This window comes from Cydia amplana, chromosome 11, assembly GCF_948474715.1.
Source record: "Cydia amplana chromosome 11, ilCydAmpl1.1, whole genome shotgun sequence".
Classification (NCBI taxonomy): Eukaryota; Metazoa; Arthropoda; class Insecta; order Lepidoptera; family Tortricidae; genus Cydia; species Cydia amplana.
In genome coordinates this window covers 4,023,824-4,050,850 of record NC_086079.1, presented here as the reverse complement: position 1 = coordinate 4,050,850, position 27,027 = coordinate 4,023,824, and the positions used below count along the sequence as shown (strand labels likewise).

The 27,027-nt window shown below is 37.2% G+C and overlaps 1 protein-coding gene across 1 annotated transcript; it reads right to left on the bottom strand.

Moving 5' to 3' along the window:
- Window positions 1-999: 999 nt before the first annotated feature.
- On the bottom strand, window positions 1,000-25,079 carry LOC134652305 (phospholipase A1-like). Its single transcript, XM_063507477.1, has 3 exons — window positions 24,943-25,079; window positions 2,175-2,478; window positions 1,000-1,669 (listed from the first exon to the last, which is right to left on the bottom strand). The coding sequence occupies exons 1-3, from the start codon at window positions 25,064-25,066 to the stop codon at window positions 1,000-1,002; spliced, it is 1,098 nt and encodes a 365-aa protein (XP_063363547.1). The 5' UTR covers window positions 25,067-25,079.
- Between the last annotated feature and the right edge of the window lie 1,948 nt (window positions 25,080-27,027).

The window sequence follows — 27,027 nt, the reverse complement described above, 5'->3', positions numbered from 1 at the left end:
TAACTCCCGCTAGTTGGCGCTGGAGTGCACGGCGTCACGCCGGGCTTTGGCCAGGCGGCGGCGAGCTTTCCAAATCATTTCCAAATAGAAAAAAAACTGTAAAGTAACGATGAATCAACAGGTACAAACCAATGATATTATATAACCATAGATAGGTTATACTCATACTTGAGGAGCACAAAAAATACTTCCATATTTATTTCTGTGCCTACGAAGAAATCTGTTATTTTTGATTAATTTTCTCATTCCATCCATCTTTGTCACACTCGTTGTTAAACATAAGGTCGTCTCTTTCTCTTTCGGTGTGCGGGAGCTCATTAGCACGTGCACATTTCTCGCTTGTCTAGCCGCCTCTAAAGGCAACTTGTCCAATTTGTCACAAGATAAGCGCTTCAATTTTGGAACGCCTATAACCTATCTTGAGTTATAAATCATTGGTACAAACCAAAAATACTGATCCCTTATGTATTCTTGAAATACACATTTACAGTATTTCACTCCCCTAAAATCTGCCCATGTCATTTGCCTGTCAAATAATCATTTACTTCTTACCAAAGCGAAACAATAGAGTGTAATAAACACAACTGGAATTTTAAGCATCAAAATAATTAAGACACTTCGGTTAGGTATATTAAATATTGTTTATTTTACCAATTTGTACATGAGTTTTTGGCCACAATATTAATATTGATTACTTTTCAGAACATACCAAGTCCGAACGTAATAATTTCCATTCATTGTTTATGCTAAGACCCGTTATCAGTTGAGAGCGGACGAAAACAGCGAACGCGGGGCTTCCAAACCCCCATAGGATCTATGTTCCGCACTAAGGAATGACCAAGGAATCTGCTCAGGTAAAAATAGCATAACCAAACAAAACACATCATAAATCATATTTTGACATGTAGGTAATTCTTCCGTAAAATACATTTAAAAAATGAATCAGCAAATATTAAAGCAACAGTACAAATTCAAATCTGATGGGTTAAAAATTATAAATTAATGCTTGTCTTTTCGTGACTGCCGTTCTAACCGCGCCTTGGTTCTCATCCACAACTTCAAACCCTTCATCCCTATTCCATACGGATGCCCACTCGTCGTGGGCACATAATAAATACCAGGTTTAGTTACATCCACGGTCATATCCATATTATTCGTTATTACTGGGGTGTTGTTATAGCACAAACCATTCCTAGCCTGCTCCACAGACTCACACTTAACTCCCACGAATATTCCTGGATTATACAAAGCTGATATCCAGAGGATTAAAGACCATAAGTGGCTGCAGAAGACACCACAGGGTAATAAAGGAATGTGGCCTGGTTGGTACTCTCCTCCGTTGACGTAGAACGTGGCAGTTCCAACAGGGACTGCAATGCCAAGACCGTCCATATTTGTAGTGACAGTAAGGACGAAATCGGCGTCAGAAGGGTCTAGTCTGTATTTAGGGCCCAACTGTCTGTAACAGGGTCCAGCAGGGTCCAAGCCGATGAGTAGGGAAATATTTTTTCCGGTGATCTCTTGGTAACTCTTGGCTATGAAGCTCATCGTCTGGCCACCTAGGCTGAGGCCGAGGATGGTTAGGTTTTTCGGGTTAAGACCCTGCTTGGTTAGCTGTGCTAGCATTTCGGCTGTGTGTTTTCCTACTCCTCGCATAACTCGTGCCGCTCTGAAATATTGTTAAAAAAAATTAACGCATTCTTGCCATATTTAAATAGGCATCTGCATGGCGGATGTATATTTATCAACAAATGTGATAATAATTAAAAATAAAAGTTAAATGTTATTTCTGATATCAGTGATGACTTATCTTATGTAGTATATCCATTTACTTATATAATAATATTCGGAAGGTTATACGGCCCCATCCTCTTGAACTAGAAGCTAAAAGTAAGAGCCAAAAGAAATATACTGGGTCTTAAGTTACAGTAGTGACTAGGGAAAGGGCACAGTAGGGTAGTTCTTTTGTATTCATTAATAGTATGAACATATAATGCGCTGTTGCCTGTTACGCTTGGAAATTCTGACATGTGCTCCATTTTTAAAAACAGTAATGATACGCTGAATATTTTTGAATTCTCAAAATTTGGCGGAGCCCAGAGCGGATTTACAAGGGCAGCTCACAGTCACATCTACCTAATTTACAAATTCTCAACAACATCATTATAACTTACTCAGGGTAATATCGCATAGTGAACTCAAAAGTTTCCAGTACGAGTGCATTATACCCCATTTCCTTGTAGAGACTCGCCAAATATCTCCCAGGCCCGTAATTTGTCAGCTCCGAATATCCTCCAGCGTACAATACCGTTTTCCTGTTCTTGAAGTCTATGCTGGGGTTCTTGACAAGGTTTTTGATATGGTAGTAGTTGTACATAGTGTACCAGGATAAAGGAAAGATTCCAGGACCGATTACTGCGATTCGGAGTCGTTCGAGGCTTCTTCTGCTGATGGAGACTGGTTTTTCGGAACCTGGACCTGTGGAAAAAATGACAATATTGGTTTACCAGACTATATGGCTTTCACTTTGGTTCTTTTGATAATGTTCTTCTTCTACAGCCTACACTAAATAAATAATTTGAAGTATTTTCAAGGCTCAGTGTTACCTACTGGTATGCGTCTAAATTTTTGCTCTTATGTTGTTCCGGAACCAGCGCATAGTCGGTTAAAAGGAAATTAATAAAACCTCTTGAATTTTTATTATTTATATTCTTTATAAATTTTATCATTAAGTATCCTTTTAAATTAGATTAAAATTAATACTTACATTCCGGGAGTTCTCCTAGATGAAAGCCCTCTGCAGTCCGGTTGAATTCCACAGACAACACAAACTTTAATAAGAACACTAAGATATACGCAACAATATTTAATCTACAACGTGGCATTTTGACATAAACATGCATTTTAGTATTATAATTCTGTTATATAATTTGTTTTAGACTTATTTGTTTTTAATGTGTTTTGTACACTGCTAAAAAATATCTACGTGATAAATTTTCGAGTTGCTTTGTTTAAATATAATATTAGGTATGTTAAAATTGAAGATGTGACGTAAATAAGTGTATTTAACTATGAAAATAAAAATAATATATTATTCTTTGTTAATTGCTCTTGCATAAAATTGTGGCAATTATTTGTTATTATATTTAATAAAAAAATATTTACTAATATTTTTGGACAGAAATAATTATATTTAAATAATATAAGTATAGTAATTATTTAAATAAAATTATCAAAAATATATAATTTAATTCGTAAAGCGATAATCACTTTTATTTGTTACATGTATGCTGTGCCTGTGATTGCTGTGGTTTCTCTGGACCAAAAAAGTCAACTTAGTCTCATTTCCTTAAGATATGTCATGACAAAAGCAATATTAAAAACGGAATTAATGTCATATAGGTACTAAGAAAAAGTGACCAAGGCCTCCAGTGCCCCAGGCTGGAATAGTATCCGCGTCCTCTGCTATCGCGGCAGGTGCCTGTGCCATTCGGCCACCGGGCCATAGCCACATAGGTCGATTTTTTCGAAGTATATGCACTTCTTACTGAAGGCTTATGGCGCCCCCTAGCCACCCCTAATTTTCTGAAAATAATTTAATTTGTTCTCATACTTCAAATAGTATAAAACCAATATTGACAGCTCGTTTCGTCAATTTTGTTCTTAAACTATTGTCGACAAAGTTACATTACATTAGGTCAACGGCCTTCTAGCCTACTCGGTAGAGACACTGCCCACGAAGCGGGAGGTCCCGAGTTCGAATCCTGTAGGGCTAAGATGGCCGGCTCTTTATCATTTGTCACCATGGCTGTCACGTTCTAACAAATTTGTAAGTGCGAAAGTGACGCATAGCATGACAAGTGATAAAAATGCGACCATGATACGCCGCATTGAAGCATTTGTTTGTGTGTTCATCACAAATAATTGGACGTAGTTACAGGTAAAAGATCCAATCCACAAAATTACCAAAACATGAGTTAAGTATACCAGAGAGGTCTCTATGGTGTCTATTTTCATTCAGCAAAAACAGGCCCAGTTTACACTGCGTTTTCATATTTTAATCAACATGGGATACCATCCCACATGTAGGACGGGTTAAAATATATATTCGCTAATAAGTATCCATTTCTCTTGGAACCTTTTAGTTATATTCGATTAATTAGGGAACTGCTCCACATTTATTTTATCGAAAGAAATCCAACCTGCTTGGATAATTTTTAAGAAAATGTAATTCACACTTTTTATCCTTAATATTATTAACGAAAATGATCCAATTCATTTGGATCCTTTTGAGAAATAAAATCTACTACACTAAAATCCTTCATATAAACAGCAAAAAGAATTCATCTCACTTGGATCACTAAGTTAAGAGCTGTTGTCAATTCAACTTTGGTGTGATAATGATCAGCACAAACGATCCATGCAAGTATTTTTTTTAACAATTATGGCCTGGATACGACCCCTTTAAGCCAATCCATGTAGGTATACTTGATCAAGCAAATCTTGTCAGTAGAAAAAGACGCGAATTTTAAATTTTCTATGGCACGATAACCCTTCGCGTCTATAGTTGCACCAAGAAAAGTCTGCAGCGCGTTTGATAGCGCACGCAGTGTGTTATTTATACGTCATAATTTCATAGAAGTTTGACGTTTAAAATGACACTTTCTGACTTTACATTTTTTTTAATTTGCCGCCTTTTTCTACTGACAAGATTTGCTTGACCACTTTGACCAGCTATATTTTTAAGATTCCTTTCTAAATTCTAATGGCATTATTTTTAACTATTATGATCAAGTCCTCACTGCTAATTGTTTACTGTAAGTATTGGCTTGGACCAATATGCAATAATTGTAAAAATGTGCAACAACCCAAACCATTTTTTTTTATTGACACTACTTACAATTTTTATTTAACGGTAAACATAAAAACGACCCAACGCGGTATTATAGTTGGTCAAGCAAATCGTGTCAGTAGTAAAACGCGGCAAATTTAAAAAATGTAGGCGCGAAGGATTATCGTCCCATAGAAAATTTGAATTTCGCGACTTTTTCTACTGACAAGATTTGTTTGACCAGCTATAACTGTTAAATTATCACTAAAATAATAAAATAGGTTTTTGATAATTTTTAAATAATAAAACACGCAAAAATAATTAAATATATTTTGAATTCGTCTCCTACGTTTTTAGCAAGTTATACATAGTATGTCAAACAACTTTCTCAGTAAAAAAGGTGCGAAATTCAAATTTTCTATGGGACGATAACGCTCCGTACCTACGTTTTTTAAATTTGCCGCTTTTTTCTACTAACGGAAATGGCTATAAAAGTCACAAACTTTGGTAATTTGTTCTCTTTTTGGTAACTTGCAACACTGTTCGTGTCATAGTGTTGCTGCGCATTGACAAATTTAATCGTGAGACAGTAATTATGTTTTTTTTAGGGTTCCGTACCTCAAAAGGAAAAAACGGAACCCTAATAGGATCACTCGTCTGTCTGTCCATCCGTCTGTCATAGCCTATTTTCTCCGAAACTACTGGACCGATTAAGTTGAAATTTGGCACACATATGTAAGTTTGTGACGCAAAGATGGATGTGTAACGTAAATAAATGAATTTTAAATATGGAGGTCATTTTTGGGGGGTAAATGAGAAAATTAAAAAATAAAGTTTTTCAAACTATATCGTGTTATATATCAAATGAAAGAGCTCATTGTTAGGATCTCAAATACATTTTTTTATAATTTTAGAATTAATATTTTAGCAGTTCTTCAAGAATATAGGCAATAAATGACCATTCCCCCCCTTATCTCCGAAACTACTGGGTCTAAAATTTTCAAAAAAATACAAAAAATAGTTCTTTACCTATAGATGACAGGAAAACCTATTAGAAATGTGCAGTCAAGCGGGAGTCGAACTTATTTTAATTATAAACTCTAAATTTAAAACGGTAATAGGTAATTTTTAAGAAATTTTGTGATCATTATTAGGTTTAATACTGTTTAGCAAACCTAATTTCATTTTTTATGGTAAAATAATACATAATAATTAATTAAATTGTTTTTAATAATAATATATTTATGATTTTTATCCAATTTTATTGAATGGATCCTTATTGCATAATTTAAAAAAAAACGAGAGTCTATGAAAAGTGTATTTTTATGAAAAGGATCCAACCCACATTTGGTCAAATATCTCGACAAATGTTGCATGAAACTGAACAATGTATCTATAAATATATAAAAGGCGAATTGGCTCGTTTTTCATCCAAACACATAGTATAAAAAATATCTACCAGTATAGAGGAATACCGGTTCAAACTTTAAACTGCCATAACTTTTGTTCAACTTTTTGTGGATTGGATCTTTTACCTGTAACTACGTCCAATTGTACTTGAGTTATATATGTTATCTGGGGCACGGCAGTGCCCCCGCCAAGTAGAGCGCGAGTAGGCCCCTATTTGAGAACCTCTGGATAAGACCAGGACGCAGAAATTTTCGTCATCCAGTAAGCTATAATCACATACTTAAAATCCAAAATTTCAAGTCTGTAGGTCATTTAGTTCCGAAGTTAAGCGAAAGCAAAGTTTCGCATTTATGACACTCATTCATTCACTCATGATCATCAGAATAGATTTAGTACTTCCCATAAACTCAGAGAGCTGAAATTTGGTACAGAGTTAGGGTTTAATGGCCACATAAAGGGTAAACCTAAAAATATTGGAATATCAGTCACGTTTTAAAGATCTAAGAACTGCATAAGTAAGTTTGTAATCCCATATAAATATATGACATTACAAAGTTACTGTTGCAGTTCCTACAAATAGTAGGTAAAGTAAAGGTACACTACGATGTACGATGTGAGTATGAATGAAGATATGTTTAGTTATGATATGTGTATACATAGTATGGGCATGAGTACCCGAAAAGAAGGACTGCCTACAAAAAGAGATGAGATCCCATCAAAAACATTACATGTAAAAAGGTGCAAGTCTCGCAACTCTTTTACTACAAAAAAGTTTTGAGATGTAATGTGAAACCAAGTCGGTTATTTCAATCAATGCCAGTACGGATATGATGGTCGTTCTTGTCTACGTGACAGCGTGATAAAACGGTGTCCGTCACTTTCTTTCCCACGGTGTTAAACAGTGACAGTTATTTTATCACGTGGATAAAGATGGATAAAGCTATCCATAATAGGCTGGCAGGGGGTGTTAAAACCGTATTGATCAATAAGATATCTTTAATTTCTAATACATATAATGACTTGGTAATCGCACATAATGCTTTACTCGTACCGTACTCGTAAATATGTAATGCTCAAACTGCAATTAGCGCTAGCGTTATGTTCAATTAGAATTATTTTTAATAGGTGACGATGATCCTTTTGTCATTATGGAGCCGTGCGATGGCCAAGTCATTATACGTATTACAAATTAAAGATATCTTATTGATACGGTTTTAACACCCCCTGGCACTGATTAAAATTAAAATAACCGACTTGGTTTCACATTACATCTCAAAACTTTTTTGTAGTAAAAGCGTTGCGATACTTGCACCTTTTTACATGTAATGTTTTTGATGGGATATATTTATCTACGTAAGTATTTATCATCGTCTTTAGAGTGTTTAACTCTTGTGAAAGGCAGCATTTCAGACTCACCAGACTACCTCCGCTGACATGAATGTCTTTCATCCCTTGCATCCAGCAATCTACAATTCTTATACATACTACTCTGCTGCCAATTTGCAAAAGGTTTACCGGCAAAAATAAAGGAATGATAAAAATGCCATACATTATGTACTATTTTTTGGATATAATTATGGTACCCACCGACTTTAGCCCAAAACAAATTAAACAACACATTGTTTTTAATGTTTATTTGTATTTTTTCTACACTTTGTTAACATCTTTAAAATAAAAGCTTATGATGGTGTATTTATATATAACTAGGTTACTGGTCTCCTAAAGCATATTATTATGAGATTAATAATCTAATTCTAGGCAGAAATAACAAGTCTGTCAAGGACGTAGATATAAACAACTGATCGAACTTTGAGTCGAAATTTAAATGTTCTCCGACGTCTAAAGTCGGTTGAAATAGATCAAGGCTTAAGAAATGGCGACCTAAGCCGTTCTAACCGAGCTTTATCTTTCATCCATTTCTTCAAGCCTTTCATACCCACACCATACGGCAGTCCACTCGTCGTGGGCACATAATAAATGCCAGGTTTCGTTCTATCCACGCCCATATCCATAGTGTTTGTTATCATTTGCGTATTATTATAGCACATACCATGCCTAGCCTGGTCCACGGAATCACACTTAACTCCCACGAATATTCCCGGATTATACAAAGCTGATAACCAAAGGATTAAAGACCACAAGTGGCTGCAGAAGATACCGCATGGTAATAATGGAAAATGCCCAGGTTGATACTCCCCTCCGTTGATGTAGAACGTCGCAGTTCCAACCGGGACACCAATGCCAAGACCGTCCATATTTGTAGTGACAGTAAGGACGAAATCGGCGTCAGAAGGGTCTAGTCTGTATTTAGAGCCTAGCTGTCTGTAGCAGGGTCCGGCAGGGTCTAAAGCAATGAGTAATGAGACGTTTTTTCCGGTGATCTGTTGGTAACTCTTGGCTATAAAGCTTATGGTCTCGCCGCCTAGGCTGAGGCCGAGGATTGTCAGGTTTTTCGGGTTTAGACCCTGTTTGGTTAGCTGTGCTAACATTTCACCAGTATGTTTTCCTACTCCTCGCATAACTCGCGCTGCTCTGAAACAATCGTAAGAGATAAGAATATCCACTATATTCACTGATTTATAAAAGGTTGTTAGTCACTCTGGAGAAGACCGGTATATCTATAAAATGTATTGCTTGTAAGACCGTCATAGGGCAAGAACTCTCGTATATACATACGAACGTCGCTCAGACACAGTCATAAAGGAAGAGCTTCACTTCTTCTGCAAATGACGTATGTGTGCAAAAGCGATTAAAGAACTTGTAATAAACGGTCTTCCCGTATAGACGGACTTTTCCACAATGACCTCAATAACATCATAGTACTTACTCAGGGTAATATCGCAATGTAAACTCGAAAGTATCCAGCACAAGACCATTATACCCCATTTCCTTGTACATGCTCGCCAAATATCTTCCAAGGCCCGCCATCATTATCTCTCCATATCCTCCGACGTACATAAACGTCTTTTTGTTTTTGAAGTCTATTTCAGGGTTTTTGACTAAGTTTTTGACGTGGTAGTAGTTGTACAGTGTATACCAGGAGAAAGGAAATTCACCAGGACCTATTACTGCTATTCGTAGTCGTTCGAGGCTTCTCCTGCTGATGGAGACTGGTTTTTCGGAACCTGGACCTGTGGAAAAAACCTATCTAAAATTTAGTTTGTTGGTATAAAAACTAGACAAGACAAGTAATAGAATAGGGTCAATTTCTGAACACGATTTTTTTTCTGTCCGTGATGAAAATCGCGGGTTAGCATCAGATAATACTTACCATTTTTTTTACATACGAAGTCACACTTTCACACCGAGTTCCATATGAATTCACTGATTAGTTGGTTTTTAGAGTACACTTAAAAATACCTAAAGGCTCAAATTACTACTCCTGTGCCCTGTCCGGAATCTACTTTTGAGCATAATGAAAAATCCTACGAAAAATTCTAGATGAATGAATTCACGAATGTAGTGTCAAATACTTAAACTATATGATATTTACTATCACTGAGTACATACACTATTAACTTCATTGTGGTAAATAACTCGTGATCGATTTTTAAATTTTGTCCGAGCGCGCGAGTACAATTTCGTCGGCAAAACTCAAAGGGCTCTGACAGCCGACGTTTGTATTTGAACCGCCTCATGTCCCGCCTCACCTGTACTGGCAGTATTCGGCTGTCTCTCAAAGCAAGCGGATGTAAGTCAAGCCGCGACGTGTTTGAGCAAATCGCGTAAGTATTTCGGAATCCGGGTGGGCGACAATTTTATTCTAATTTCGATGCCCCTTATAAATGTTATTTTCCACATAGCTTTTCAATAACAATTGTCATATTTAGGAGCCCTTTATGTATCTTTATGTAAGCGATTACATAACAGTTTGGTCAAACACGATTTAAATTTTTGGCGAATTTTTTTATTACGAATTCTAATTTCCGTGCCCTAATTCCCATAGCAAATTTACCTAAAACAGCTGATTAAGTGGCACGGGAATTAGAAAGTATTACATATATTGTCAACAAATCTTTTATTGGGGGCACTGTAAGTTAATTGGCAATGTTTACGTCATATTATTATTACATATATGTCGCAGACCGTCTATTATTAATTTATGACGGTTGCGTTTGATGGAATGTCAAGTATTGAAATAGTCTATGCTTGAGTGTGTTTGACTGCGATACAGTGACTTTTATATGAATGACCTGAACAGCTTCTTTAATGGATTGGTTCCTGGCTGATTTTGAGGACAGCCCGAAATGAGATGGCATCCTGAGTGGAACAGTCAGTCAGATTTGAATTGGAAAGTGTCGCAGTCAACCTCACTACATTCCTATAATTAATATTTTATGAAATCTATCGTTTTACCTATATGGCGTACATTGAGCATCTTTTATCTCTAATCGACATCAGAAGTGGTCACAAAAAGGTGGAGGTGTACTTCCAAAATGCTACGATTTTCCGACCTCTCCCTTTGCCCTATTCCCACAGAAGAAAATAAGCTGAAGCAAATAATTTCATGCACAAGCAATTGCATAGTGGTGGTAAGCCCACAAGTAAAGGTATTACACGTAAAAATGTACTATTTTATGAAAATATGTCTGGTGAGTTCAAACAGTTTTCGATGTTTAATATGGATAAGTAAATTGAGTGTAGGTATTTAATCCCTTCCCATGGGCATTATTGCCTATGCCAATGTTTAACACAAAATAATTTTTGATTCCCGTTACTTTTGCGAACTGTAGTTTATTATTAAACTATATGAAAATTCATATTCTGCTGCTTATGCACCTATATTATGTATCTCGGATATAAAACCGTGTTTATACATCTTTAGAGCATAAAAACACATAACTTCAAAGGTTTATTATAATTTATAATTCATAAATGTCGATAAAGTAATAGAAAGCAATGGGCAATCCTATTACTCAGTTATAGTTTGTCATGGGACTGTCTCATTTCAAACGTGGACAGAGAGAGTCATACTGTCTTTGTCTTACACTAGTACTAGTAGTACTAGAACCCAAAAGTAAAGGATGAGTATAGTATATTTTGTTCTTATTTACTGACAATTTGGTTTGACTAACTTTAGTACAGAATCGGGTTTATCACTATTAAAGAGGTTAACCTATTTGCGTACTTTCTCTACCTTTTCCTACAAATTACATAGTTGCCTAGCAACTGTTATTTATAATTTTTGTAAATATATCAGATAAGCAGAGAAATTAGCTTTCGCTATTAATTTTAATGTTCGGGTATTTAACCCAATATACGTGCATGTGCTTACACTCTAAATGTGTGCTACGCAATGAGTTGTGGTTTTTCATTGGTGGTTTAGCCAATGATGCAGATTGCGGGTTACGCAATAAGTTGTGGTTTTTCATTGGTGGTTAAGCCAATGATGCAGATTGCGGGTTACGCAATGAGTTGTGGTTTTTCGTTGGTGGTTTAGCCAATGATGCAGATTGCGGGTTACGCAATGAGTTATGGTTTTTCATTGGTGGTTTAGCCAATGATGCAGATTGCGGGTTACGCAATGAGTTGTGGTTTTTCATTGGTGGTTTAGCCAATGATGCAGATTGCGGGTTACGCAATGAGTTGTGGTTTTTCATTGGTGGTTTAGCCAATAATGCAGATTGCGGGTTACGCAATGAATACTGTGGTTTTTCATTGGTGGTTAGCCAATGATGCAGATTGCGGGTTACGCAATTATCGATGTACAGAATACTACTAGTCTAACAACCTGTTCCATTTTTGCAGATAATAAAGCTCTAAGCAAATAAGGTTATTGCGAACGTGCACTTGCACTTGAACTTTGCGGCTTTGAAATTCTTATATTCCTAAACAAAATTCGATTGAACTTGATTGAGCGAACTTATGTAAAGTCTGTTTGGACCTATGATTGTGATCAGGATAGCCGAGTGGACTTGTTGTTCCTGTAGAGTTTTGACTTGCATAGTACTCTTCCCACGAGGACGTGTGAATTTATGACGGTTGCGTTTGATGGAATGTCAAGTATTGAAATAGTCTATGCTTGAGTGTGTTTGACTGCGATACAGTGACTTTTATATGAATGACCTGAACAGCTTCTTTAATGGATTGGTTCCTGGCTGATTTTGAGGACAGCCCGAAATGAGATGGCATCCTGAGTGGAACAGTCAGTCAGATTTGAATTGGAAAGTGTCGCAGTCAACCTCACTACATTCCTATAATTAATATTTTATGAAATCTATCGTTTTACCTATATGCCGTACATTGAGCATCTTTAATTTACGTGATCGTTTATCTCTAATCGACATATATATATATTGGCATTGAATATATATTATATGTAATAATAATATGACGTATATCTTTCTATTTTACATTTAAGGAAATCTTAAAGTATGCACAAAAATCTGTAAACGTTTTTTTAGTATAAGTACTATAGTACATACAGGGTGGACCCGAATAACCCGGGCAATTTTAATACGTAAGGTAAGGTGGGGTAAGACTATCACTTGTATGGAATCCTTGTACTGTTAGTCTTGCCCCACCTTACCTTATTCATTGATCATATTATACATAACATTAAAATATTATATAAACATAAAACTATTTCTGGAATTATTACATATTATAATACCTGTACATAAGGTTACATGAAACATTCATTCAAACAAAATGAATCAAATTTGCAATTTTTTTTTTGTAAATTTGACAGCTGACAGCGTATGCCGTATAAAGTTTAAATATCTGGGAGACCGAGCTTTGCTTGGAAAACATATACCTACCTAAAAACTCAAAAATGCGCATTTTTCCAGAGATAACACCTAGCTAGATCGATTTTTCACCCCAGAAAACCCTCATATATGATCAAATTTCATCGAAATCGTTAGAGCCGTTTCCGCGATCCCCGAAATATATACAAGAATTGCTCGTTTAATAGATTAGTTGTTATAAATTAGCTTTTCTAATACAAGAAAAATTAAATATAATATATCCTTTTCTTACTATATTATAAATGCGAAAGTATCTCTGTCTGTCTGTCTGTTATCTCGTCACGCTTAAACCGCTGAACCAATATCATGTTGATGATATTTGGCATGGAGTTAGTTTGAGGCCCGGGGAAGGACAAAGGATCTGGGGGCACGGCAGTGCCGCCGCCAAGTCGAGCAAAACAAAGTGGGACGGCCGTACCATCAAATCTCAATAACATTCTATCAAAATAAGATTTAATTTGAACATGTAGTCTAAGAATTAATGCACTTTAAAATCCCTTAGTTTTGTCACTGACATAATCACTCACGATCATCATTATTCTAAGGTACTTCTAGCATACCCACAAGTTCTAAATTTTAGCTTTTTAAGCCAATAAAAATCTAATAATACTGCAATATTAGTCACGTTCTAAAGATCTAATAACTGCATAAATAAGTTTGTAATCCTATATAAATATATGCGATAACAAATTTACCTTTTAGTTCTTACAATTAGTAAGGAAATAAAGGTACACTACGATGTACGATGTGAGTATGAATAAAGATGTGTATAGTTATGATATGTGTATACATAGTATCAGTATGGTATGGGTATAATTACCTGAAAAGAAGGACAGCCTACAAAAAGAGATGGGATCCTATCAAAAACATTACATGTAAAAAGATGCAAGTCTCGCAACGCAGTTCTACTACAAAAAAGTTTTGAGATGTAATGTGAAGCCAAGTCGGTTATTTTAGTCAGTGCCAGGGGGTATTAAAACCGTAATACTATTTGTACAATTTTGCACCAGGGTCTCGAAGGGGAAGCAAGAATAAATACCGTGTTTAATAATAAACAGACGTATATTTATCCTATAATTAACAATCTCCACACAAATTCTCCAAAGTATTACAAAAAAAGTTTAACATCTTATACAACTACGTTGAACTAACGTTCGCTAGTTTGACGGAGGTAACAGCGCCATCTACCGGGACATTGGGTAAACCAGCTCCGATATGCGTTTCGTACATGCCGCCCACCAAGGACAACATGTCCTTCATCATGACCGCCCACCGTGAAGTGCCTGAAATATTAAGGCTTGACTGTGTTAAAAACTACTCTACTTTCAAAAACTTAAAATAACTGGTGGGGGATCATTTCTTATGCTAATAACATAATGATCTTAAAAATACACTAAAAAATAAAAACTAATTAGCTACCGGCAGGATACAAAGTTTAGACGTTGGTCGCTTTATCAAAGTATTTTTGCATTTGATAGTTACCACTCTGGTCAGTTGATCTGAGCCAGGGTGTTTCTGGATGATTCTGCCGAAAAGCCACTTAGAAGGAGGGAGATCATCCTCCTTCACCAAAACCACGTCCCCGACGTTAGGTTCGGGAACTTGATGCGCCCACTTGTACCGCTGTAAATAATGGGTTAAGTATTCGTTAGACCAACGACGCCAAAAGTTTTGTAGCATACGCTGGGTCAGTTGCCATCGCTTAAGAGTGCTTATATTCGAGCATTCATAGTTCATTTCTGGGACCGTAACTAGAGGCTCTCCTATCAAAAAGTGACCCGGAGTTAAAGGGCTTGGCTCATTCGGATCGTTGGGTATAACGGAGATAGGCCGGGAATTCAAGCAGGCCTCGATCTGGCTGAGTAGAGTCGCCATTTCCTCATACGTAAGTGTCGACTCTCCAATAACCCTTTTGATGTGGTATTTGGTAGACTTAATCCCTGCTTCCCATAATCCACCGAAGTTCGGGCTTTTAGGAGGGATGAAGTGCCACGTGGTACCATTTAAAGCCAGACCTTCCGCTATTTCTTGGACCATAGCTGACTTCTCTGCATTGAAGAGGTCCTTTAATTCTTTAGCAGCTCCGACGAAGTTTGTGCCGTTGTCGCTGTAGATTTCTAAGCAGCGGCCACGTCTGGATGTGAATCTCTTGAAAGCCTCAAGAAATCCACGCGAGGTAAGTTCACTTACTACCTCTAGGTGTATGGCTTTGGTAACCATACAAATGAACAAGCACACATATCCTTTGTATGAGTGATGTCCTCGGCCTTTTGAAGTTCTTAAATTGATGGGTCCTGCATAATCAACTCCGCTGCGGATAAACGCTCTACCTGGAGTAACTCTAGCCGAAGGTAAGGCTCCCATCAATTGAGTTTGTATCTTGGCTTTGTGGCGAATGCAGCGCACACATTTGTGAATGTGTTGTTTCACTAAGTCCTTTGCTCGTACTATCCAGTAAGCTGACTTTAAGTAGTTCAGCATAGCTCGCTGGTCGCCATGAAGAGTACGTTCATGGGCATCTGCCACAATCAGTTTGGTCAGATGCGAGTCGTAGGGCAAAATAATAGGATGTTTTGCTATTTCTAATTCTGAAGCGTTCTGCAATCGGCCGCCCACTCGCAAAATACCGTTTTCAAGAAACGGCGTTAAAGAACGAATCTTAGAGGTTTTTGAACTAATGTACCCGCTTTTGTTGATCTCCTCAATTTCGTTCTTGAACTCAGCGTTTTGACACTTTTTAACGCATATTAAGGCTGCCTCGTCCAATTCCCACTTTTGCAGATACCGTGTGTTGACTTGGTTGTTCTGTGTACTATCACGCTTTCTTAAAAACCGTCGGCAATAAGCAACAACACGTATAAGTCTGTTTAGAGATGAATATTTGTTCCAGAATTCTTCTTCTAGTATTCCTACGTGAACTCTTGCAGCCTGTTCTAAATTAGTATCATTGTTTTTAGGCTTTGCATAATGAATGATTTTGTCGTGTAGAAGTTTAGGGCCAAACTTCCACAGGTCGTGTTCTTTTAACTCTGCTGGTTGCATACCCCGTGAAGCACAATCCGCCGGGTTTTCTTTGGTACGGATGTGAGACCATTGCGCAGAATCCATGGTGTTTAATATCTCAGCTACCCTGTTAGCTACAAAGGTTTTCCAGCTGCTTGGGTGCTTGTTGAGCCACGCAAGAACCACTGTGGAATCCGTCCACGCTCTTACGTTTGGTTTGGGTATTTTCATGACTTCTGCCACTTCTGCCAGCAACTTTGCCACAAGTACAGCCCCACAAAGCTCTAATCTGGGTATGCTAACTTGTTTGACAGGTGATACTCTTGTTTTGGCTGTCACTAACGCTACATGTATGTTGCCTGTTGAGTCAACTACTCGAAGATACACGACAGCGGCGTAAGCGGCGTTGGATGCGTCGCAAAAGCCGTGCAATTCATGAAGTGTGTCATCCGCGTGCGTGTGAAGCCATCTTGGAATCCGGAAGTCTATAAGGTAAGCTAGCTGTTCACGGTAAGTTAACCAATCCTGTAATATGTCCGATGGTGGTTCCTCATCCCATCCGATCCCTGCTAACCATAGACGCTGGATAAACATTTTTGCTGCAATGACACATGGTGCTAACCATCCTAATGGGTCGAACAAACGTGAAACATCCGAAATTATTTTTCTTTTTGTTGCAGGTGGCGATAGCGGCGGTAGTTTCACCGAGTACTGAAATTCGTCGTCATCGCGATTCCAGGTAAGTCCGAGTATTTTAGTTATATTATCTGTCTTTATTTCCAGATTGCTCTTTTCTTCTTTGTTTTCTAGGTTCTCTCCTTCTCTTCTATTGATCTGCTTTGACAACTCTTTTTTGTTGCTGGCCCATTTCTGTAGCACGAATCCTCCCTCATTCAATAAGCCTTTCATTTCGTGGTACAGCTGCAGACCTTCGTCTTCTGTCTGGCATCCGGTCATCAAATCGTCCATGTAGAACTCTTGATGGACCCGTGGTGCAGCTATAGGATACTGCTCTCTGTGGTCGCATGCTACCTGATTGAGTGCTTTTACTGCCAAGTAGGGCGCTGAAGCAGTTCCGAAAGCGACGGTCAGCAACTTGTAATCCTTGATTTCATTTTCAGCATTGTCGCGCCACACTATGCGCTGAAAGTCGGTGTCCTCGTTGGCTACTCTTACCATCCTGTACATTTTTACTATATCCGCCACTAGACAGACGGGGTACTGTCTCCAACGCAAAATGAGGTGACGAAGTTCTGGTTGCAAGGTGGGTCCGGTCATAAGCTGATCGTTTAGTGATATCCCGTCCTCGTATTTACAGGAAGCGTCAAACACGACTCTGACCTTCGTGGTGCTTTTGTCCTCGCGGATCACGGCATGGTGAGGTAAGTAGATTGCTTCTTTCTTTTTATGATCCTGTTCTGTCACAGGTTTCATATGACCTAATTGCTCATACTCCTTTATGACTTCAGTATATCTAGCTTTAAGTGCACTATCTTTTTCAAATTTCCTCTCTAAACTGTGTAGTCTTTTAACTGCAATCTTCCTCGAATTGCCCTTGCAGGTAGGATCGTCGCGAAACGGCAATTTCACGACATATCTGCCCTGTTGGTCTCTCCCTGTCGTAGATGCAAAGAAATCTTCGCACCTTTGTTCTTCGGTTGTAAACATTCGGGAGTGAACTTTTGGTTCTGCTTCCATCTCCCAAAACCTTTTCAGCATGTCATCTTCATTCACCTGCGTATGTAAGACTGTCATGTTGTCATTTGTACTCGTTGACCCGTCTGGGCCAGATATAATCCACCCGAGAGTGGTGCACTGTAATAGAGGGAACCCTTTTGGACCTTTGAGTACTCCCTCTGTAATTATCTTGCAGTACACTTCGCCTCCGAAGAGTACGTCGATCTTATTGGGTCTATTATAATTTGGATCGGCCAAGGTAAGCTGTTTCTGTTTCAACCATTCTGGAACTGTTGCTTGTTTACCAGGAAGGTAATTGGTGACCTTGTTTAAAACATATGGCTTTACTACGATGTTAAATGTTGGATCAACGAGCGATTGGATGGTTAAGTCTACTGTGTACTTAGGCACAGCAGACGTCGGTTCGCCACCCAATCCCGTAATTGAACTTTTGGTGGGCACTTTCTTTAACCCTAAGGCTTGTACCACAGCTTCCGTGACAAAGGAAGACTGTGAGCCTGGATCTATGAATGCACGAATCACCTGATAGTCGCCTGTTTTGGACTCAGCCTTTACAAGAGCTGTGGCTAACAATACTTCATCTTTCACTATCCCTGTCGCAAAACAGTTGACTATCGGTGTGGACTCATTTTGTGTGTTCTCTGTCACGATATGTGTGGCTTCCCCAGACCCAGTTTCAGCTGCCTGAACTACGCTCTTCGGATTGGCAGTTGACGTGGATACATCTTTTGGGTGAAGCAAGGAGTGATGTTTTCTTTTACAAATTCTACAACTAGTGGCTTTTTGGCAAAATCTTACATTGTGGTTACCGCCTAGACAATTGTAACAAATTTTATTTTTGGTAACAAAGTCATGTCTTTTGGCGTAATCCTCACCAGCAAACTTCTTACAGAAACAAAGCTTGTGAGGCTCGGTACAAAATTCACACGCGAGTGAAGGTGCGGTTGCGACACTTGCGACATGGAGTACATTTGATTTGTTGTGACTACTATTATTACTATTGGACGACTTCCCGTAAGCACTTGGGGTCTTATTGACGCTTCTCGGTTCAAGAAATTCTAGTGCTCTGTATCGACTTGTTAAGAACTCTTTAAATTGGCTAAACGTAGGTAAAGCGTCTGAAGCCGAGTTAGTCGCCACGTTAAGTTCCCATTGCCTGCGCGATTCGGGGTCTAGTTTTAACGACAGCAAATGAATAACAATAATGTCCCACGTAGACACATCGATGCCTAGATTCGACAGTGCACTTAAACAATCGGTCGACGTGTCCATCAGATCCTTAAGGAACCCTGGGGACTCCGTCGTTGCACTCTTTTGACTTAACAATTGTTTAAGTATACAATGCGACAAATACTTCTTGTTATTATATCGTTGCTCTAATTGTGTCCAACATCTAGTATAGTTTGTGTCGGAAACAGGTATGTTGCGAAGCAACTGCTCCGCCTCCCCGGTTAGATAACTTTTTAAATACTGTAATTTTTGAACACTGTCTAGCGACTCATTATTATGTATCATTGACATAAATAAATCTCTGAATGTCGTCCACTCATGATATTTCCCCGAAAAGCTAGGAATACTTAACTTAGGAAGTTTCACTACATTTGACCTAAAGGAAGTGTTATCTTGACTGTCATTACCCCTTGACTGACTAACCAAAGAACGAGTACACTGAGCTAATCCTTCTTTTAATTCGCATTTGTAATTAGTATACTCTTCTTCAGTTTTGTCATATGTATCTCCCGTAACATATGACCTTGATTTTAAAGCTGTAGCGTCGGGCGATCGCATTAAATCTTTGTGTCCTTTTCTAAAGTCGGACCAAAGCTGTTCTAGGGCTTCTAACCTACTCTCCAAATAGTATTGTGTTATGCGCTCCTTAGGCGACTTTTTAAAGTTAACCCTTGCTTTAAAAATGCGAGTACACAAGTCATCTTGATAGTTAATTAACACGTCCATAATGTAAACAACCTTGCAATGTCACACAAAAACTTCAAAGACTTAGCAATAATTGTGACACAGAAAACACTTAGAATAAATTACAAGCCAAATCCGTAAAATTTTACAAGTGTTTGGAACTTAGCAAGACTTGGGAAAAATCGGGCATAGGTTCCCCGTTCCAATAGGATTTCGCTTATAATTCTAAGTTAAGACTAACTACAAATTACTCTATGTTAATATTCAATACAAATCACCAAGGCAATTATTCTAAGTTGAAAGTCCATATAAATCGCTGATGAAATTTTCTAAGTCGATGTAGACAACCGATTCTTCTAATTAAAAATGCTCTTGCAAATAAAGTTCAAAATTCCGCAATAAATTCACTAATTTGTTCGTTGTTTATAAAGTTGAAACTCGCGTGAAATATAAATTTAAAAGTACTCACGATTTTGCACTTCTCACTCACTGATACGTCACACTTCGTTGAACTCTTGGTGCCGTCTGCTAATCCCAGATGGCGCCACTTGCTCGTCTCCTGTATCTGCTACTTTGGATGCTTCCAGCTACTCGTCGCTAGATGGCGCCACTTGCGCCTTTCGATGATCCAAGTCCTAATTACAGGAAACCGCCAGCTATCCAACGCTAGATGGCGTTGGCAACCTCAGTTAGCTGCAACTTTTCCCGGCCTTTGAAGCAGCGAACCACTGCTAAGCACGGGACGCGAAGTGTAGTCCGCACCGTCTCCAATTTGGCTTCAAAATGCTATCCGATTCGAGGGACCATGTACAATTTTGCACCAGGGTCTCGAAGGGGAAGCAAGAATAAATACCGTGTTTAATAATAAACAGACGTATATTTATCCTATAATTAACAATCTCCACACAAATTCTCCAAAGTATTACAAAAAAAGTTTAACATCTTATACAACTACGTTGAACTAACGTTCGCTAGTTTGACGGAGGTAACAGCGCCATCTACCGGGACATTGGGTAAACCAGCTCCGATATGCGTTTCGTACACTATTAGATACCTTATTAGGGTTCCGTAGCCAAATGGCAAAAAACGGAACCCTTATGGATTCGTCATGTCTGTCTGTCTGTGATAGTCTTATCCCGGTGATAGTCTTACCCCACCTTACCTCATATGTGGTCAAACAATTTTTTGTGTTATGAATTTATGAAGGCAGCATATTCGATTTCTTCAGATTAACTTACACAACAACTTCTTCTCTCTGTGCCCCTATTTATTTCTTAGTATCATTTCCTATACGGCCATATACCAGATCATACAGCCTGTACCTATCTACATGCAGATACATAATGACACTTTTTAATGAATAGTTTTGTATGTAAGGTGGACATGTTTACGCAACTACTCAAAGTATTGTTTTGAAATATGTATATTTTACTAAGAAAGAGAGATTAGTTGCCATTAAAATCAAGGAAACGATTAGTCAAATACTTACGTAGTTTTTAGTGTATCATACTTTCGTAGATTTGTCGTCCGAAACTAAAATTAAAGAAGGTAAATATGTTCGATGCCGCTTCAGTAATGGTTGAAGTATATTATTGTAGATTAAAATATACATAAATAATAGTTTTAACTACCAAAATAAGTTAAGAAAACAATTCCTGTGCCATGTTCTAATTTCCGTGCTAGTAAAATCTAATTCCCATGGACACACTAATTCCCGTGCCCTGACCAAAATTTTAAATTGAAATAACTTTTATAGGTTTATGAATATTTTTACCCCATAAGAAAATTAATGTTTATTATATTTTTTACCAAATTATCAGCATTTTTTTTGTGTAATGTTGGTATTTCAAAATTTCATGGGAATTAGACAAAAATGCTCGTTTGGTGAAATTGACCCAATAGTATAAGTTCATCAGTCTTCTTAAAATTATAACTTATTTCGGAACCAGTCTATCAAGTGTTATGAAAGTATCCTACTCACAGCAATGCTAATGCTTATAAGTTCAATGCTTCATTATCAAGGTCACCTATTTAGTCCAGGTTAAAGAACTGGCTATTTTGTAGAGTTTAGGTAGTGCTTCTAAATACATACTTATTACCTGAAATGACATGCTTGATCCCAAATAAAGAATAAAACCAGCCAGTGTTTTTTACATTGAAAATCTACCTGTCAAGTTGATTATTCGGATTAAACAGCCTTAGAAATATTTTTAGTCGTATAATTTATTGTTGATCCCAAATAAAAATATATTTGATAAGTAGGTAGATGCTATTTGTTTCGTATGTTTATAACGTGACTTGACAAAAAACAAAATAATTTTTAAGAAAAAAAAACCGACTTCTATGCGGCCCGGTGAAAGATTATTGTAGATGGTGCGCTATGTAGAAAAGGAAGCATTTCGTGTCTGTAAGGCTCGCAGTTCTAACCTAACCTAACCCACTTTTGTTCGGTTCTGTGAGGATAGCAGTTCAAACCTAACCTAACCCACTTAACGGCGCATGCGGTGCGGTGTACGGGGATTTGAGCGGGAGGGGTTTGGCCTCATCATACTTTATACCTACATTTTATGGTAGGTAATCATAGTGGTTTATTTAGTTTAGGTATCATAGTGGTTTTCCTGGTCAAGGTCCGGGTCTGTGTCCGAGTCCGGGTCCGAGTCCGGGTCTAGTCCAGGTCCGAGTCCGAATCCGAGTCCAGGTCCGGGTCCGGGTCCGAACCGGATCCGGGTACGAGTCCGGATCTGGATCCGAGTCCGGGTCCCAGTCCAAGTCAAAGTCGAAATTCGAAATCACCAAACATGTACTATGCGTCGTTGAAGAGTTCTGTTCTGATCATCATCAGCAGTTCCAGTTCATCAAATGCGACAGTTTTTAATGTTAATGCTTTATTTTATGATGAAAATACAGAAAATTCTATACGTGTGCCTTTAAGATTTGAGGAGTTCCCTCGATTTCTCATGGATCCCATGTTCAGAACTTGAGCTTGACATAAATATGGCTTAAAAACCTAACTTGCTTAACAAACATAACGAAAAGAAAAAATCGCCAAACGCGAGCTATGCGTCGTTAAAGAGTTTCGTTCTGGTCATCATCAGCAGTACACTTCCTCAAATGTTACTTTTTAAATGTATATGCTTGATTTGTTGATTAAAACACAACAATCACTATATGTATGCCTTTAAGATTTGAGGAGTTCCCTCGATTCCTTATGGATCTCATCATCAGAACTCGAGCTTGACAGAAATGTGGCTTAAAAACTAAACTTGCTTAACAAACATAATGAAGAGGACAAATCGCCAAACGTGAACTATGGGTCGTTGAAGAGTTCTGTTCTGATTATCATCAGCAGTTCCACTTCATCAAATGCGACAGTTTTTAATAAAAATGCTTGATTTTCTGATGAAAATACAAAAATCTCTATACGCACACCTTTAAGATTTGAGGAGTTCCCTCGATTCCTCATGGATCCCATCATCAGAACTCGAGCTTGACAAAAATGTGGCTTAAAAACTTAACTTGCTTAACAAACATAACGAAGAGGACAAATCGCCAAACATGAACTATGCGTCGTTGAAGAGTTCTGTTCTGATCATCATCAGCAGTTCCACTTCATCAAATGTCACGTTTCTGAATGTATATGCTTGATTTGTTGATAAAAACACAAAAATCACTATATGTATGCCTTTAAGATTTGAGGAGTTCCCTCGATTCCTCATGGATCCCATCATTAGAACTGGGTTTTGACAAAAACGGGACCAATCTGTATGCATATACTTACAATCAAAAAAATAATTTCAAAATCGGTCCAGCAATGACGGAGATATGGAGTAACAAACATAAAAAAAAAAAAAAAAAAAAAAAAAAAAAAAAAAAACATAAAAAAAACATACAACCGAATTGATAACCTCCTCTGTAGCCGCCGTGCAGGTCAGGAGCTCGACGACTCAAATAAAAAGCTTCAATTCTTATAGTGAACTGATATAATTTTCCAAGTACTGGTTTACAAGGGTTCTTGCCAAAACGGTTAAATGTAGAAGTGGTGGTTATTGTATGAAGGCTGATGAGAGAGTGATTTGCATAATTTCAATAGTACAAAAAGTGGTTTAAATTTAGGTGCCTCTAATTGGCCGCGATACAAAGTATGTGGAGCGCTCTTATTGGTGCTTAAGAAAAAGCTGCCGAATACTAGCCGAGCCCGACGGCCGCGTTTAGCTACTGCATTAGGAATATAGGTACCTATTGAGATTTTATACAAATAAAGGTTGCGTTCGCAACATCCTCCTTTTAGATTTGGAAGTCGGTTAAAAAGAAACATCTCAGTTGCTTATAGAAAAAAAAATCTAGGTAGGAATAAATGGAAAACGTAAAAAATATTGAAGCCTTTTGATTATTGTTTTTTTAATGTGTGTGTGAATAACTTTAAAATGTATGCAATATGTTATATACATTTATGTATCAATATACATTTGAAAATATTGATTATTAAATATTCCTCATAAATAAAACATTATGCATTGTATAAGTACATAAGATAATTTATTCACTATAAGTAAGTAGGTACCAATATTAGGTATCTATTGGTAAATTAAAAGTGTCAGAGGTGATTTAAAGTGTATTAATTCACATTTAGTACAAAATATTTAATGACCATTGGTTCATTAGGCTAGTTCTAGGTTCATTACAACTATTTTCAAGTAAAGATAAAGATACGCGATAAAGCTACGCCGGCTCTAACCTTACACCTCTGACCCGAAAAGATTTAATTCCCACCTAAATAATACTTAATTATTAATTCAATATTATAATAATATATTACAGTACATATGGGGCTACTTTTCCGCACTAGTGCGTAAAATAGCACTTTTCGTGCGATGTCTAAACTTTAAAGTGCCATATGTACTGTAAAACGTTGTTCGATACACGTGCGAATAGGTAATTCGCAACTCGTGTCGATTTAAAACACTCCCTTCGGTCGTGTTTTAATTTATCGCCACTCGTTTCGAATTTCCTCTTTTTCGCACTTGTATCGAAAATAACTATTTCAATCTCGTACCTTACTTAGGCAACTCAGCAAGCTACGTTGCCTAAACACGGTACTCGACTGAAAAGCTCTCCATTATATCACGATTGTATAAAATACTATTATTTTATTTCAATATACACGATATAATCCGTTTTAATATGTAGTTTTATTTCATGAGTAACTATCGCGGTAACCGAAGACAATATTAAGTATGGGACATATTAGAAGTTATTGTGCACCCATACTTTTACACTTGACTATACTATTTATTTGTATTTTTTTGTATGTTTGCTAAAGAATAAAATAATACTTACATTCCGCAAGTAATCCTTGATGGTGACCCTCTGAAGTCCGATTGAATTGTACGGCCGACACAGAAAATAATGAAACCACTATAAGATACAAAATATTTACAAATATACAACGGTCGATTTTCATATTTATGTAGAACAATTTTTACATTAATAAGAAGTGATTATTAATTTATAAATATTTATATTTTACAGTAAATTTATAAATAAAATATTTATTAAATATATAATTTCACCAATTGATTTGTACAGAGTGGTTAAAGATCTCATAATAAATCTTGAGTGGCTTGTTAGTGTTATTATATATTTAGTAACCCGTATAAAAAATAGGGAGACGCGTGACGTAAATATTTTCGTTAATTAACTATAAAAATGAAGACGTCAATTTTAAGTAATTACTTTTGCATAATTATTTTGAACCGTATTTTTTGTCGGGTCGGTAGGGGGTTATAAGTAAAATAAACGCTTAAATAATATTTTATTATATTATTATTATTCAGAGCCCACTGTGTCCCACTGCTGGGCAAAGGCCTCTCCCCTCTTTTCCACTCGTCTCTGTTTAGTGCAATATCTGGCTTAAACCATATTCGTTTTTTTGTGTTTCAGTAGCAATAAGGTGTCATCATTAAATAAGATATTAGGTATTTATAATAAATTTAAATAAATACATAGGTACTTAGCAGTGTTTGTGTTAAGTAAGTGTTAACTTGTAAATAATAATAATAATAATTTGAGCCTATATAACGTCCCACTGCTGGGCACAGGCCTCTCATGCGCGAGAGGGCTTGGGCTATAGTCCCCACGCTAGCCCAACTTGTAACGTAGTCATGCAATATTTTTATTATTTGAATTATATTGAATTAACAAGTAATATTTAGATGTAGGTCTGTATAGAAAAAATAAATATTAGAGGGCCTAAAATTTTTAAACAAAACAATAATATCAATTTATAAACACACTGAACGTATTTATATGCAACACTTCAAGCAAGAATAATATCTTTGCTAAGTATGAAGTCACAGGCGCTATGATTGATTAATCTGAAAAAAGCGGCCAAGTGCGAGTCGGACTCGCCCATGATGGGTTCCGTATTTAGGGGATATATGACGTATTAAAAAAAAACTACTTACTACTTACTAGATCTCGTTCAAACCAATTTTCGATGGAAGTTTGCATGGTAATGTACATCATATATTTTTTTTTAGTTTTATCATTCTCTTATTTTAGAAGTTACAGGGGGACACACACACACACACACACATTTTACCACTTTGGAAGTGTCTCTCGCGCAAACTATTCAGTTTAGGAAAAAATGATATAAGTTTTTTTTAGTTTCAGTTCTAAAGTCTATTTTTTTATTCGGTTTTTTTTTATAGTTAGTTATTATATTAATAAACGAGCCTTCGGTAGACTAAAATGACATTTCATAGTATGAACATAAAATGGCATTTCATACTATGAAATGTCATTTTAGTCTACCGAATAAAAAAATAGACTTTAAGTATGGGGAACCCCCAAATTTTATTGATTTTTAGGGTTCCGTACCCAAAGGGTAAAAACGGGACCCTATTACTAAGATTCCGCTGTCCGTCCGTCCGTCCGTCCATCCGTCCGTCCGTCCGTCCGCCTGTCACCGGGCTGTATCTCACGAACCGTGATAGCTAGACAGTTGAAATTTTCACAGATGATGTATTTCTGTTGCCGCTATAACAACAAATACTAAAAATAGAATAAAATAAAGATTTAAGTGGGGCTCCCATACAACAAACGTGATTTTTGACCGAAGTTAAGCAACGTCGGGCGGGTTACATATCAGAATACCGAAAATCGAATTACCTAATGTTGAATCTAAAGATCAATTAACCTAAGCTCATAACACCTAATGAACGAATTACCTATTGCACGTTTCACCTACAATTGGTTTGCCTAAGCTCAGAATACCTATGGTCGATTTACCTAATGTTGAAACACCTAATGCTCGAAATACCTAAAACCGATTTTCCTATTACACGAAATACCTAAAGCTAATATACCTAATACACGAAACACCTAATGTTGATATACCAAATGCACGAAATACTTAAAGTC

Excerpts from the sequence above, each read along its gene's own strand:
- LOC134652305 (XM_063507477.1), bottom strand. The coding sequence starts at position 25,066 with ATGAAAATCGACCGTTGTATATTTGTAAATATTTTGTATCTTATAGTG. Across the intron at positions 2,479-24,942 it reads TCAAGGATTACTTGCGGAAT|GTCCAGGTTCCGAAAAACCA; the intron begins GTAAGTATTATT and ends TTTTTTCCACAG. Across the intron at positions 1,670-2,174 it reads ACTATGCGATATTACCCTGA|AGCGGCACGAGTTATGCGAG; the intron begins GTAAGTTATAAT and ends ACAATATTTCAG.